Raw genomic sequence first — 15500 nt, forward strand, 5'->3', positions numbered from 1 at the left:
AATTGATTAGGATTTACATATAATATAAACAAAATTGAATTCATATATTGACATGACTTAAAAAATAAGGGCCATATATTTAAATAAGTGAAAAAAAATGTGAGGATGGCTATGAGGATGACAAGTGGCAAAAATAGATAGTCTTTTATTAGAATAGATAGATTTTATCAAGTATCCATTGTAATCTTTTTATTTAAAGAAATTTAATTATAGTAATTTAATAAACAGAAAATTGTGAATTTGAAACAATATTAAAGGAACTGATTTTAAAAAGACATTTTCATTTAATCCCCTAAAAATTCAATAATCTTATCTTAAATTATTTAATATTTTATTTATTCAACTAGTGTAATAAATATTAATATATATTAAGATCGATCAATTGTATCATAACTATTTTAACTGTATAGGACCCCTCGTTAAAAGTATGAATGTAAGTCTTAAAGACATGATCAAACAACTAACTAGTTGTTGAATCAATCTCACTTGTATGCTGGGGAAATCACATACAAGCAACCGAGATCTTGGATCTTGCACGGTTTGTTATTACCCGAAATGGAAAGTTAGAAAGAATAAGGTACACGGAGAGAGATTAGGTAATAGTTGATGATTTTGCAAAATGTTATGTTTACATGGCCATGCTTCACTATTTGTAGGTGAAGCATGGTATGCATTCTTTTCTATTCGATCAAGCCCAAATATTACAAAGAGAAAACTAAAGCATAACATACAACCGAATACAAAATTAAAAAAAAAATACAAAAGACTAAACAACATAATTGGGGTTGACAATGAATCAAGAACATGACTTTATTTCTTAAGATTTATATTGGTTCTATGAAAATTTAGAAACGTCATAATTTCAAGAAAAAAGGGTGAAGCCTACGGTGCCCATCATTATCATTACAGTTGACTTCGTATTCCTCCATTGGCAAGCGTAATACCAAATATACCATTATATTTATAACATGTATACAACTATATATTACAAACCTTGCATTATGATATGAGATTATGAAGTGTATGGATCGAGTGTATGGTCCAGTATGGATAAAGATCAAGTGCATAAATTATAGTTATTGAAATGAGCATAAATAATATATATGTATTTGATATTAGTGTATATATATATATATATATATATATATATATATATATATATATAAAGAATTAATTCTGGTCAATTGATATTTATATTTTTATTGAAAAACTAGAAAATAAATTATTATTTTTTTGTAATGTGCACATTTTTATAACATGAAAACAGTTGTAAATTTGAAAAATGTACGTTTGCCTTCTATTTCTATGTAAATACTGTTTTTTATGAATGCTAATATCCGGTTGCTATATGCGAGTTTTAAGAAGAAACTTTTCATCGCTTAATAAGGTCGAAAAATATTTTTATCATCTCAATGTTTATATATTAATATTAGTAAAAAACATAGATATTACATCAACATAGCAGGTAGGCGGGCAACAAGCTCCGCCGCTACCCCTTTCTGAATTTCAAACCCTAACCTGCTAAAGACATACCCCTGCCCCTTTGAAGTCGACCCATTGCTATGCACAGCCCGTTGGACCCTGGTTAGGAAACGGATAGCTTCCGGTGCCAAGGAGCCAAAGGTATCAAAAACCAAAGGGACAAAAACATGTTGGTTCTCTTCGCAGGCTTTAGCATGTTTCTTGCTGGAATAATTTGTGTCTTTCTGGAGGTCATGGATGGATGGATGGACATTTACAATCGTTTTAGAGGTCTTATACGGTCTCGTATAATTGTTTTGTAGTAGTTAAATATATAAGTATGTAAGATTACGGTTTGGTAAGGGTATAAGAAATTAAATAACAGGGAGAGATGCTTTTGCAAGAGTTCTTCTAGTTCTAGAGTGACTTAAATCTCCTTAACGACCCTATTCAGAATGGGCCAAGCTTAGAATATGACTACCATTTACATAACTTTATTTCTAAATATAGCAAATTGTTTCTTTTTAAGTTATGTTTTATTTCTACGTTTACCATTTTAAGCTAGTGATGTACTCATGTCGGCAAGTGGCTAGTAAATAAAGTTGATGTAAACATGCTTTTTTTTAACCGCGTTTAGGTCCACTCCTAATACTCGAATAAGCCCTCTTAATATGAGATGTCCACTGTCCATACTGATTTTGACGTTTCAAGCCTTACTCGCCTAGGACACCATCAAATAGGAAACCCACTACTTTGAGAAAATCCCCTTCATTCATGTTTCGAACCTAGGATTTTAAAAATCTCAAGTCTTAATCATCAACCTTATACTATTAGACTAGAAGGCCAACCCGTTGATGCAAACTTGCTAATACCATATGCTTTATGAATGAATATAAGCATATAACAATAAAAGTGTAATTTAAATTGTAAACAATTAATGCACACTAGATAAAATTAGAAGTGATGTTAATGATTCCAAACTCTACCCCGTGACACTTTATCAGTTCTTATTTCTTAATCATATTGTTACAATAATATTAGAGGGGACATATGAGCCAAAACGCAATCATATGCATCTCATGCCATCATATTAGTATTAATATTTTGTAAAAAATGCATGCTTCTCTTAAGTCATTCCAACATTGGTCTATGTAATGGAAAGCCGGTCCCAATGTAAGAAATGATTATTTTATTAATAGCCAAATGTTAATTACTTTTCCCATGGAGTCAAAATATAAAAACTTTTATAAAAAATTTCATATAAAATTCAGACATGACACCCTTAACCATATCTTATATTTATAAAATCCTCTCATAAAAAATTTAGGGGATGGCCGGGTTTTTGTGCATTCACAACTCATCTTTAAATTTTTGTTTGAGGATTTTGTAAATTATAGAATATGATTAAGATAATAATTTTTTTGTAATTTTAAGGAAAATTGGTTTGTCCCTATTTATTTTTAATATTTGTTGAAATTGGTTGTGATTAGGGAGAAATAAACTGTAATGATAAAGATATATAAAAAATTATTTAATTTAACATGAAAAAGAAATGTGATTGTTTTTAATGTAATTATGGAGATTGAGATGAAAGACCAAATGAGAATGCTAAGTGAAATGTTTACGAAATTTCATATGACTACGGGTAACAAGCTATAAAGCATACAAGTTAATCAAATTACACAATCAACTAACTAAAAACCCTAATTTATATTAAACAAAAAAAGGATTAATTAGAAAACGATATAAACACAAAATTATATAAGAGAGATTAACAAATGAGAGATAATAATAATAAATCTTCTCTTTTTCTTAAGCTTCTCATTGATATCTCTATCACTGGCACACTACTAACCTGAGCCCAATCTTGCTGCCAACCCAATTCTTAGATCAAAAGGACCACTAAACGGGCACATCACATGGAAACCCACGGATGCTCCCACATCACATGTATTCGACGGTTTAATCATTAAAAATGGCATGCATTTGGAGTGAATACACTATTCACAAAACCATTAAACTATAATGTACTACCAGTGAATGCATGTATCATATTAGCCACTAATAGTGGCTCTAATAGGTCTTAATTCTTAATCTTAAATATGCAATTTGTTTCTCAACCAATGGTTCTATTCGGTGGATTTTATGAGTACTTATGTGACATTAGTTAGATCAAATTTACCTGAAGGATTAAGTTAGGTTTTGGTGAGTTTATTTATATTGGTCGATGATTAACTAACCGATATATGAAACTTTGCACGTTTTGTACGTTAAGCGTCCTTTGTATAATAACATGTGTCTATATGTGTGTGTGTGTGTCTATGTATGTATGTGTGTGTGTATAGGGTAAAGATCCTAAGAGAATCCTTTGAAAATTGAGAACTTTGAGAACTATTTTGGATACTAAAAAAACTTCTAAAAAATTATAAAACAAAATTTTTAAAAAAGTAAAAAAAACAAAATTCTTATATTTCATTCCGGTTTCATATATAAAAAAAACTTCGTACTATACATAATTTCATTTAATCTCAGGTTATGTAATGTACACATATGTATATTATCATTTACCTTATATTTTACAGGGTCGAGATACTGTACAATAATGCCTTAACGGACGATAGGTACGCAAGACACGATCCACCGAACCCTGGTTAAAATGTCTCTCTCTATATATATATTACTCTGGTGACCTAAATAATGGGTGAAAGAAAGAGATATGTTGGTGTGGTCTCTTTCTGTAGCTGGTAGCGGGTGGTGGAGTATTAATATTATTATATGACCGCCACCTTTGTTCCGCATCACCTTCCTCTTATTTCAGCAGGAAGCTTTTCCAGAAATCAAGCTGTATATACGGAAACATAACTCCACAATTAAGTAAGATACCCTCTAGCTTGTGTATTCTTCAAACCAAAACAAATTAACAAAAAAGGTACTGTTTATATATGTGTTTTTTTTTTGTTGTCATTAGCTTTAATTTCTTTGGGATCTGATGTTCTTTTAAACATCCAAAAAACATTCTTCTTTTCACTTCAATTCCCGAGGAAACTAATTAAAACCTGTTTGGGTCCCAACATTCCTTTTGTTCTTTGCTTTTTGTGTTTCTTTATTGTCTCCTTTACTTGCTTATTAATTGAGTAAGAGGGGATCTTAGAAGCCTTGACTTTCTCTCTCTTTGATCATCATCCACTGGTGGAAGAATAACAAGATCTATATATCTGGATCAGTAAGAAAACTTTTAGTTAAGGTTTTGTTTGTTTGTTATATATGCTTTATCTTCTTCATGATCTTCTTTGTTTTAAAATTTTCTTTTTGTGTATCATTTATCTTTTTGTATTCAAGGATTAATCCATGCTTTGATTTTTTTTTCTTTCAAAATATGTTGTGACGTTATTTATGGAAACAAATTTGCATTTCAATATTAACTTGTAGTTGGTCTTAGGTTCTAAGAGGGTTTCTTCAGTTTAGCGTTCGGATTCGGATCCTACACATGTGACATATTATTTCCGGGTTTAACTGTTTAAGCTTGCGTGAAACCCCACTAGGTAGAGAGACCTCATGAAATCGACACCCCCCCCCCTCCCACACCCTTCTAAGTTTTCTAGAGGCTTAGCCAGTGTTCATCGTTAAAAAAAAGTTAGTCGAATTACAATACAAATTCATGATCATCTGTCTACTCTTATATTTTCTGATTTGAAATTGATCTTTTAGCTAGATCTTTGAAGACAGATGATGAAGAAATAAACATACAAACATTTGATTGTTTCTATTTTAGGCCTCCTGTGTTAACAATGTTAACTTGTAGGTTTTTGATTATTCATTATTAACACATATTCACTTTAGTTGAGTGGTGCAAAACTTGAGTGGCTTTTCTCAAGAAAAAAGCAAACTTGAGTAGTTTTTATCTTGATCATCAAGTAATAAAAATGGTGCTTCTCACATGAGAACTCATGGCAGAAACATTGACAATACATTGATTTCATTTTCTTCACATCATTTACATTCTACCCTACACCAACTTTTAACCTATATATTATGCTTTGTATTTTCTTCCTCTTCTATGTAGCAACACAAGAATGCCCCTCACTAAAATTGCGATTGAGCCATTTATAAGTATAGGTTTCGACTGCATATCCTTCACCCGAGTATTGATGATCATATCCCCAAACGGTATTTGTGAAGGAATAGAATGTTGTGTATAATTTTTTTTTCTTTAACTAGCAATAGTACTAGTAGCTTGACCTCTATAAAAAACAATGCATATTTAGTATGTTAATTTTTATTTAATTTCTTTTCTCTTATTCGCTTTGTCTTAGTATTTTCTTTGAGTTAGTTTCTAGCTCGTGCATGCATTATGATTAGAATGCCCATAAATATGGTGTTCAAAGACAACGAGACACATCTTTCTATTAATTGAATTGAGCAACCTTTTTGAACTTGATATATATACAAGAAAATGTTAAACGTGTCCTATACCAATCAGATTGTAGTCTTCTAATATCTCGAAGAATATTTAATATAATAATTAGTTTATTATTATAATATAAGTTAGTCTTATTTTATTTAATTTTATTTGTTTTGGATTCAAATTGTGTATTTGAGTTAGTATAGGATTAGGAATTGTGGGTTTATATATACCATTTGTTCAATGTGTTACTAATTATTAAGTTTTTCTCGTTTGTCTTTTCTTAATAAAAGAGTCGTAGAAAGCTCTACAAATCTCGTGTTCCTGTTTTTGATTCACCCGCTAAAAGTTTAACAGAAAACACATGCAAAGCACTCATTAGCTTCATCTATGTCTTCTGTTTTGGAGAGAAACTATCATGTTATGCCAGAAGTTCCTGTAATGTCCATTTCATTAATAGTCTTTCGTATTTGTAACTAGTTTACGTTGTTTATTCGTTTACGTTTGTACGTTTGGGCCCGAGGCCTTTGTACTTGAAGCCCGTTGGGCATTTATTAATAGAATGGTGTATAACATACTCACATATATAATGTGTGTGTATGGAATACACCAAGTAACCTTTGCACAAATTTTTTGTCACACCCTCAAAATTCACTAACGGAGTTTTACCGTCAGAGGGTGTGAACTAACAGGATCGGAATCATTAGTTATAATCAAACCATAAAACAAAGTTTTAAAACCATGAAAACGTTTACGAGTAATTAAATGCGGAAGCGTAAAACCATACATACCAATGTTACGTCACGCAGGACGACTTAAAACCCAATGATAACAGTTTAAAATAAGTTTGCATAATTAAAAGTGTTTCAAGCAATGCATGATCCTAAACCGCGCGTCCGCCTCGGCTACCTGAGAATAACATACTAAAAGTGTCAACACGAGGTTGGTGAGTTCACAAGTTTATATAAAATAAAGCGTTTAGCGTTTGCATTCAGCGTTTTGCGTTCAGCGTTTTGCGTTCAGCGTTTTGCGTTACCAGATTGTGTTATGTCAATTATATATCTATAGGTAGCTAGCCTATAAAACAAGTATTTACTAAGTGTTCGACACCGAAGCTGACTGTTTATCATTTGCCTTGCCACCAGGTCTATCCCGACCATGGTATGTGTTTAGCCAAGATTACACCCACTCGACCTCCAGTCGAGTTTAGCGTTGGGTGGGGTTTGTCAAACCCAGTAGTACTACTCAACAATGACTCGCTATTATCCAATATTAAACGGTTCGATGTGAATGAAGGACTTTAGTTAACGCGTTTGCCACTTAGTCTTTACAAGTGATATATAATTTATACTAACAAAATCTTAAATGCGTTTTTCGGAGTATGTTATCTCCCCAAGTGAAAAGCGTTTGAAAACAGTTTAAAAGGGGTAAGTGAACTCACTATTTGCGAAGTATTCCCAAAAATAAATCACCAAGTGTTGCGTGTCGCAGAAAACTCTCTCTAGCGTTCTAAAACAACAAAGAGATTTTCTAAGTATCGGAACTAATATCGAGTCTCTAGACCCGGCACATAATTCCTAAGCACAAGATACGTTTCGTGTTTGTTTGTGAATCGTGTGTGACTTAACAAGTACATTTGTGATACAATACGTGCGTGAGCAATTATTTACGTGTCATGTATTAAAAATGTACATCACTAGCAATTACTCCCCGTAAGGGCAATTTGATCACACATAACAATTAACTAGCAATTATTCCCCATAGGGGCAATTTGGTCAAAACATAGCAATCAACTAGCAATTATCATGTTTCATGTATTTTCACAAAATTCAGCAGCTAGTTTCACCGAGACAGAAATTCTACTTGAAAGATTGTACTATTCCACCGATCATAGCATCACAATTAATTTACCAAAAATCATCACAAAAGCATATATGTCCTAGGTTTCCAGAAAATATTTTATTATATTTTTATTCCACATAGGTTTCTCACAATAATCAAATCATTACAGCAAACTCATAACAGTCAAATTCATGCGCAACAGAATGTTATTTGAAATTCCCGTTAAACGAAAAATCCAATAAATGCAAGACCACTTGGGTTAGGTTCCTAACTCAATAAGTCAACTTCCAGAAGTGGAACCAACCCAATTGGTCTCGTAGTTAATGAGATATAACATTTACAAAACAACCCAACAGCAGGTCTAACAACTCAGCTTTGCACAACGTTTTTGTAAAATCATAAAATTAACTTTTACACGTCCAAAAATTGCAAATTTACATTCTTTAGAAACTAGACTCAACCTAGTTTACTGTAGTATCAATTATCTCAATCAATTTTTACTTTTACGCGCCGTTACAGTCAATCAAACATCAACAACACAATCTGTCCAGAAACTGTTTGCATCCAAACTCAACAATTTAACTATCTATGGACCACAAATCATTCATATAACATTCTAGACACCATAACTACTATCCATGCATATTAATTACACCATACATACATAGTTAGGGTTTTATTTGATCTCAAACTCAAAGACACAACAATTAACATGCAATAATATCAAAACTAGTTATCAAATCATCATCAATACACCATCAAATCAACAACAATCATATGAACACCATACATAGGAAAAATCGGACCTAGGGTTTGTAATTTATACCTTCAAAAGCACCAATACAAGCAATAGGAAGGTAGGAGATGGCTAGAAACGGATATAGGATGCTTCAATTGTGAAAGACAAGATCAAAATCCAAGAGGTATGTGTGTGTGTGTGAACCGATTGTGAGGAGAGGGGGGGGGGGGGTTTGGCCGTCGGTTTTGGGAAGAGGGAGAGGGAGGAGAGGTTAGGGTTTTATAATATTAATAATAATAACATGTTACACTTTAGTCCCTAAACTTCCAAATGTTACATCTCTAGCTTAATTAATTGGGTTCTTGTTTCTTGTTTAGCATTCCACATAACATAATCAAGTAACACATATGTCTAACACATAATTATCACATAATTATTGTTTTGACGTTTTTTTGTTTATTCACTAATCGTTTGCGTCAACTCGTTTGCGTTTCGGTGCAATTCCCGAAAGACTACACATGTAGTAAGTGTCAAACGTCATTTAAACCCTAGTTTAAATGTAATGAGGTGTGCGTTATAGATTCAGTGATCTAAAGTTTGGATTGACGGAGTTAACGGAGTTAACCTGAAATTGACGATTGTCACAGTTTTCATCTAAGTAACATACAAACTCTCTCAACACCTTTCTTCCTTCCAAGTTTCGGTTTTCTCTTACACACATACAAGATTCGAGATCTCGGTCAATCTAGTTGTTTCCGCCAACTAGTTGTGAGGTTGATCCAAGAACAACTAGTATCTTAGTTTGTTTTTGTTGTTTGATCCGGTTTCGGGACCTACAGTTCCCATTAAATAAACTGCATTGCCTTGTTATTCTACTTGTGACATGAGCTATCTTGAATACTACTATTTCTTTTGGCTTATTATAGGGTTTTAATTGCCAATCTGCTTGAAACCTTGAAGTACTAGACAATCTTGAACATTGAATACACTTGATTGAAGTACATGGTTAATTAAGACCATATTCACACAATACATGATATATAGATACTTTTTTTCCCTTAAACGGTTAATAGGTTTTTTTGTGTAAGACCACTTACAAATGGTGCATTTACATATTGCAGGTTTTAGATCATCATATCAATAAGAGTATGGATACCTTTTCACGTGTTCCTCCCGGTTTTAGATTTCACCCAACGGATGAAGAACTTGTGGATTACTACCTTAGGAAAAAGGTTGCATCCAAAAGAATTGATCTTGATGTTATCAAAGATGTTGATCTGTATAAAATTGAACCATGGGATCTTCAAGGTAACAATTGACCATAAACTATGGGTTTATTGTTTCACTAATGCATTACCATTTATACTGATACTAATATGGTTTAGTGTAATACTTTTTATTCAAATATGTCCTTCAATCTTTTGTGTTATCTTGACAGAATTATGCAGGCTAGGAACTGAGGAGCAGAACGAGTGGTATTTCTTTAGTCATAAGGACAAAAAATATCCAACAGGAACTCGCACTAATAGAGCTACAAAAGTTGGTTTTTGGAAAGCCACCAGAAGAGACAAGGCCATATACTCTAAGAATAATTTGGTTGGTATGAGAAAAACCTTGGTGTTTTACAAGGGTCGAGCGCCTAACGGACAGAAGTCGGATTGGATCATGCATGAGTACAGACTAGAAACGAACGAAAATGCGATACCTCAGGCAAGTAGCATTTCTCGATAGATTGTTATCCGAATATACCACTTTCAGGGTTGTAGCTTAATATCACCTTCTAAAAACCATATATACAAGCACAATCAAATTGAAAACCAAGTGTTTACAGTAAGAATTAAATAGAGAAATATAGAACTGAACAAGAATTTGATTTTAATACAACGTAAATCTGTTGAGTTTGTTCTTGACATCGATACATGTATACACACAACAAACAGGTACGTTCGTGTAGGATTGCAAGGTTTTCATCGCCGCTTATAGTTTGACACGTAACTTTAAACAGTTACAAGTTTACATACCGACACTCTAAAAGACTTTGCATACATACATATTTGCATAAGAAAGATAGTTTGGATTATTTACAATACGAACCTGTACTTCAAATGAGAGTGATTAGCACCACAAAATCAATACAGAATCCTCTTGATAGACATACAAAACCAAGGCACTAGACGAAACTCCTAGTTCCTTCGCTTGTATATATCACTAACTAGCTTCTCCTCCAAGTAATTTTATGTTCATCAATCGTGGCAAAAGCAGAGAACTTTTACGATAAATCAACACTTTAATGAGTAAAATCCATGATCAAATTAAGATGAAGAAGGATTATGTTAATTGAAACTTAGATTTGATTCTTTTGTATTATGCTTAATTTTTCAAGAATTACGTGTACTTACTTTTTAAAAAAGGTATTGGAACATAAGGTGAATTATAATGCAAATGATTTCTAATTGAAGTATCATTTATTTTATGTTTTGTTTGGAACAGGAAGAAGGATGGGTTGTATGCAGGGTTTTCAAGAAGCGTATAGCACCCGTCCGTAGAATGGATGAACATGAATCTTTGGGTTGGTATGATGACCAAGTATCGTTCATGCCCGATTATGAATCCCCGAACCAGGTATCTCATCCTTACACTTCAAATAACTCATACCAGTTTTGCTATTCAAAAAGGGCTAGCGACGCAGCATGTCGCCCGTTTGCCTTCTATTTTGATGTAAAAACTACTCTTTGATGAATGAGGAATTTTTGTGTTTCTTTTTATACCAGCATCAACTTCCTGCAAAATCCGAGCTTGGACAAACTCATTACAACTTGCCTCATGAACACTTCTTCCAGCTTCCTAAACTAGAACCACTCAGATTTCCGCAACCAGCAGCCGCTGGCATAAGTGCTTCCTACACAAACACTTTACAACCGCAAACTCAGCTACCAAATGTTAACTTGGTTTATTGTAACAACGACGATAATAATGGTGAACAAGATCTCCAAGTGAGTGATTGGCGAGTACTGGATAAGTTTGTTGCTTCTCAACTCTGTAATGATCAAAATGTTATCACCAAGGCAAACAATTATTTGAATCCGCCGTCACTTAAGATGGTTGAGCACGTGAACTTACTTCTAAATGACTCTAAAAGTGATGAGATGGGTTCGGAAGGTGCCTCAATATCTACATCCACTTGCCAGATTGATCATTGGAAGTAACTAATAAAGAAGCTATATATGATGAACATCTTGGTCATCAAAGGGGAAATGAGACATTAGAGTAAGTATAACGTATGTACAAGCATCGGACTATTGATCTAGTTGATGTACATATTAAAACAAATATTAAAGGAGCAGATTTATCAAATGTGTTGTTCTAACCTTATATGTTATGTTTTAAGACAAATTAACAAGGGAAGTACTTCTGGATCTTTATGTGTATTTTGCATATTTCCTAATCATAAGCCATCGATCGGTTGTAATGTAGTGTTGGTAATTTTAGTGTTATCAGCGTTTATTTTAGGATATTGGATTAACTTGTCGATCGAGTAAATATCGTTAGAGATTAAACGAGCCGGGTGACACGGGAGTGCGTGCTCGATTTAATTATAGATGTTATTTGGATTTTATTATTAAAATAATAACTTGGGCCAAATTAAATTGGTTTTGGTTTAAAACCCATGACATCAATTTAATTAGGAGTATTGAGAATATATACGTGCAAGATTTATTTGATCGACAATATAGAGTACAAAACCTCGGTTCCCATGTTATGTTCTTCATGGCATTCACAAGAAACCTACAAATCTAGTTCCAATAACAAGAGAAATCTCTGTCTTGCCCGATAAATCAATCGCGTGTAACTGGCGAAATAGGATTATATGAAAGTTCTCACACGATTCAGAGATTAAAGCTGCTTATTATATATGAAGATTGAAGTCAAGATCACAGGTTTTGACTATTTATTCAAATTCATCATCCATGTACGCTTTATAAACAACATGTAGGCACATCTTTTTTGTTAGTCAGTTAGTTATCCAGTACATTTGATTTGTTGATGATCAAACAGAAACTTGAACAATCTAATGGATCAAGCTGATTGATGTGAACTAATAACCGATCATTTATAGGGATTCGTCATAAGATAATTTGTGAGGCTAGTACGGACATATAGAATCCTTTATCTATATTCTAAAATGTACTGGATAACTTTCTGAATCGTATGTGATCACTTTTAAATTAAGGTATTTTTTGTGTACGAAATTAGTTTCTGCAAAGAACAAGAACAAACTCTCTATAATCAATGAAGTTAATTTGAATCCATCTCTTAAACACACCAATTGAGTTATTTTATATGGGGGATGAGCCATCACGGACAATGATTATGTTGAAATGGTGCAATCTTCGTGAAAGGATTTGACGGTTAAGCTTCTCCAATGAGTTGTTTTAGATGTTTTTAGAGGAGAGGGAATGTGAGATGGAGGATAGAAGTGGTGAAATGTTTTGGGTTGGAATAGCAAAAACCGACAATGTGAAGGGGGGGGGGGGGGGGGGAGAGATGGTATACTTTTTAGAGAGAGAAGGATTGTGAGTGAGACAAGAGAAAGGGTAGCTGGTTGGCAAGTGTCACATAACCAACCTCAAAAACATCAAAAACCATCCACCTTTGTGATAGTCTTATAACTACGGACTTGGTAGAAACTTTATCATAGAGTTGCCACAGCTCTAAGTTAGTATTGTTCATTGCTCAATTGTAAGTTACTATGAGCTTAAGTTGTCATTGCTCGGTAGTAACTTACTAATGAGCTCACTTTCCACGATCATCCAAATTACCATTGATGATCAGTTTCCACAAATCACCAATCGTATAGATGAAAAGTAGCTTCCGATGTATATTCAACAAGGAAGTGTTAAACAAGCATTTACTCCATGCCTTCTAACTCTTAATGAATGCTATTATACTTTCTCCTTTGCTTTAAGGAAATCCTATCACACCTTAATAATGGTATTGATAACACTAAAATCACCCATAGAGTTATACTGAACCAACCTTTGGAAGGTTCACTTAAATTTCTTTGTTAGCTTAATTAGAAATTAAGAGCTGATGAAACTACGTTGAGGTTACATAAACACATGACTCAAAAGCAGAAAAACAATGTTATGGGCAATGCTCTACCTTTAAAGTCCACATGACATTAAAAATAAATGCCCATATGGTCATATATATCAAGAAATGTAGAGGTTTTGTGCATATATTGCATATGAATAAAAAGGAAGATGATAAGCTACTTTGTAGAAAGAAAGGTAAGGCTTACCATGAAATGAAGATCGATCATGGTGATATAAATATAGCGGCTTTACAGTGAATTTTGTTAATGAAGTTTGATCGATGAATCGAATATGGGTGGGATCCTGTTTATAAAATCTTGAGATAATTAGAAGAGACAAAGAATGGCATGTGTTGATGATTTTGTAATGAATCTAAGAAACAAAGAAAAACTAAAATAATATCATCTTATTTTGTTTGAGGTCAATATTTTTCTTCACAAATTGTTCTCTTTTAAGCAGACACCATAATGAGACGTGCTCATCTTGCAGTACTAATTCTTTTACATGTATACAACATTACATGTATACAACACCCGAATACATATACACACAACATGTTGTTGACCAAATTCAAGAAAAAAAAACAAGGGTTCTTACCCACTTGCAAATTGCAATAGTATTAAAATCCGTGACTTGCGACAGTCACACCGTACAAAAAATAAACGTCAACGTTGAACCACGTGTGCGGGCGTTAAAACACGAAAAGGCTAAAGCCCTTGAAAGTTTATAAATAAAACCAAAATCTTTACGTAAACACAAACAGCTCAAGAAGAGTGTGTAACAAAAGTTCATAAATAAATCTAAGAATTTAAATAAAAAGAAAATTTAGAATAAGGAAAATAAAAGTTAGAACAATAATGATGCTTGTACATATCTGCTAATTAGGAAATTAACTTGTATGTTGTCACACACAACTCCTTTTTGAACGAAATTTATATCGAAATGCATATACAAATAAGCAAATTGCAATGGTATTTATGGAAATTTATAAAAGTTACAATTTAGAAGTAACTAGCTAGTATTCTCACGTACGCGTTGTAGCGGGGTGTCAAACGGTTTGAGAAAAAACAACTCATTTAAGCCAATTAAGGTGTCTAACCTATTCAACCCATTAAAATTTTTCTAACCGAAACTTATTAGCCTCACTAATTCTTGAATCTTGATCCACATTATTAGCCTCACTAATTCAAGAATCTTGATCCATATGAAAAGTAGCCATGTACAACCGCATATGCACTATGTACAAACCAATATTCATAAGAAATTTGCTACATTGTATTACATATAACACATATATGCTATGTACAACCCAATATGCTTAAGAAGCTTGCTAATTGTAATATATATAATGAAACAAGTAGGAATAATGTGACTAGTTAAGAAAAAGTTAAAAACTTTTGGGCATAAATTGTAATTTTAGAAAGGACTTTCTTGTAATTGAAAAACTCCATGTTTAAAGCAATGCCTTAGTCACTTACAACATCCGAATAATACATTTTTGTCATAGCATTAGAATTTCATAGTTAACAGAGAACCGATTAATTATAAATATTCTTAAAAAAATTCATGAAATTCTGAAGTTAATTAGCTGCATAATTGCACAAACATGATTGTAGAAGTGTAAATATGAGGTTAATTTGGAAACTCCTTTTTAAAATGGGAGAATGACAAGCTCTAATGGCTTCCAAGAGGGAATGAAAGTGTTTTCTTTTTGTGTTTATCCATCTCACAAGGGATTCTGCATAATTTGCTTCATTGTATTTTGAGCATTAATTCACCACAAAATCCTAAGCTCGAAGCTTGATTACACGGAGGAGCAAATTTGTCTTAAATACATATACCACTCGCCTTGAAGAATCAAGTAGAAGTAGTACACGTATATCCATTAAAAACAAAACGAGCATTCGTAACTTAGAATAATCAAAATATCCATTAAAAATGAATATATTTTACACCGAAT

General features: G+C 32.9%; 1 protein-coding gene across 1 annotated transcript; it reads left to right on the forward strand.

Moving 5' to 3' along the window:
- Window positions 1-4237: 4237 nt before the first annotated feature.
- LOC143627116 (NAC domain-containing protein 7-like) lies at window positions 4238-11882 on the forward strand. The gene is made up of 5 exons (XM_077097004.1): window positions 4238-4684; window positions 9566-9752; window positions 9883-10158; window positions 10939-11066; window positions 11216-11882. Exons 2-5 carry the CDS (start codon window positions 9593-9595, stop codon window positions 11648-11650), a joined length of 999 nt encoding a protein of 332 aa, XP_076953119.1. The 5' UTR covers window positions 4238-4684; window positions 9566-9592; the 3' UTR covers window positions 11651-11882.
- The last annotated feature ends 3618 nt before the right edge of the window (window positions 11883-15500 follow it).

The sequence above is a fragment of the Bidens hawaiensis genome, unplaced genomic scaffold (genome assembly GCF_021521415.1).
Source record: "Bidens hawaiensis isolate Kalapana, Puna unplaced genomic scaffold, B.hawaiensis_p1.1 tig00004599_1, whole genome shotgun sequence".
NCBI lineage: Eukaryota > Viridiplantae > Streptophyta > Magnoliopsida > Asterales > Asteraceae > Bidens > Bidens hawaiensis.

What these genes read in the sequence shown, in the direction of transcription:
- LOC143627116 (XM_077097004.1), top strand. Translation starts at nt 9,593, where the DNA reads ATGGATACCTTTTCACGTGTTCCTCCCGGTTTTAGATTTCACCCAACG. An exon ending in AAATGCGATACCTCAGGCAA is followed by an intron (nt 10,159 to 10,938) that starts GTAGCATTTCTC and finishes TGGAACAGGAAG; the next exon opens with AAGGATGGGTTGTATGCAGG. An exon ending in ATTATGAATCCCCGAACCAG is followed by an intron (nt 11,067 to 11,215) that starts GTATCTCATCCT and finishes TTTTTATACCAG; the next exon opens with CATCAACTTCCTGCAAAATC.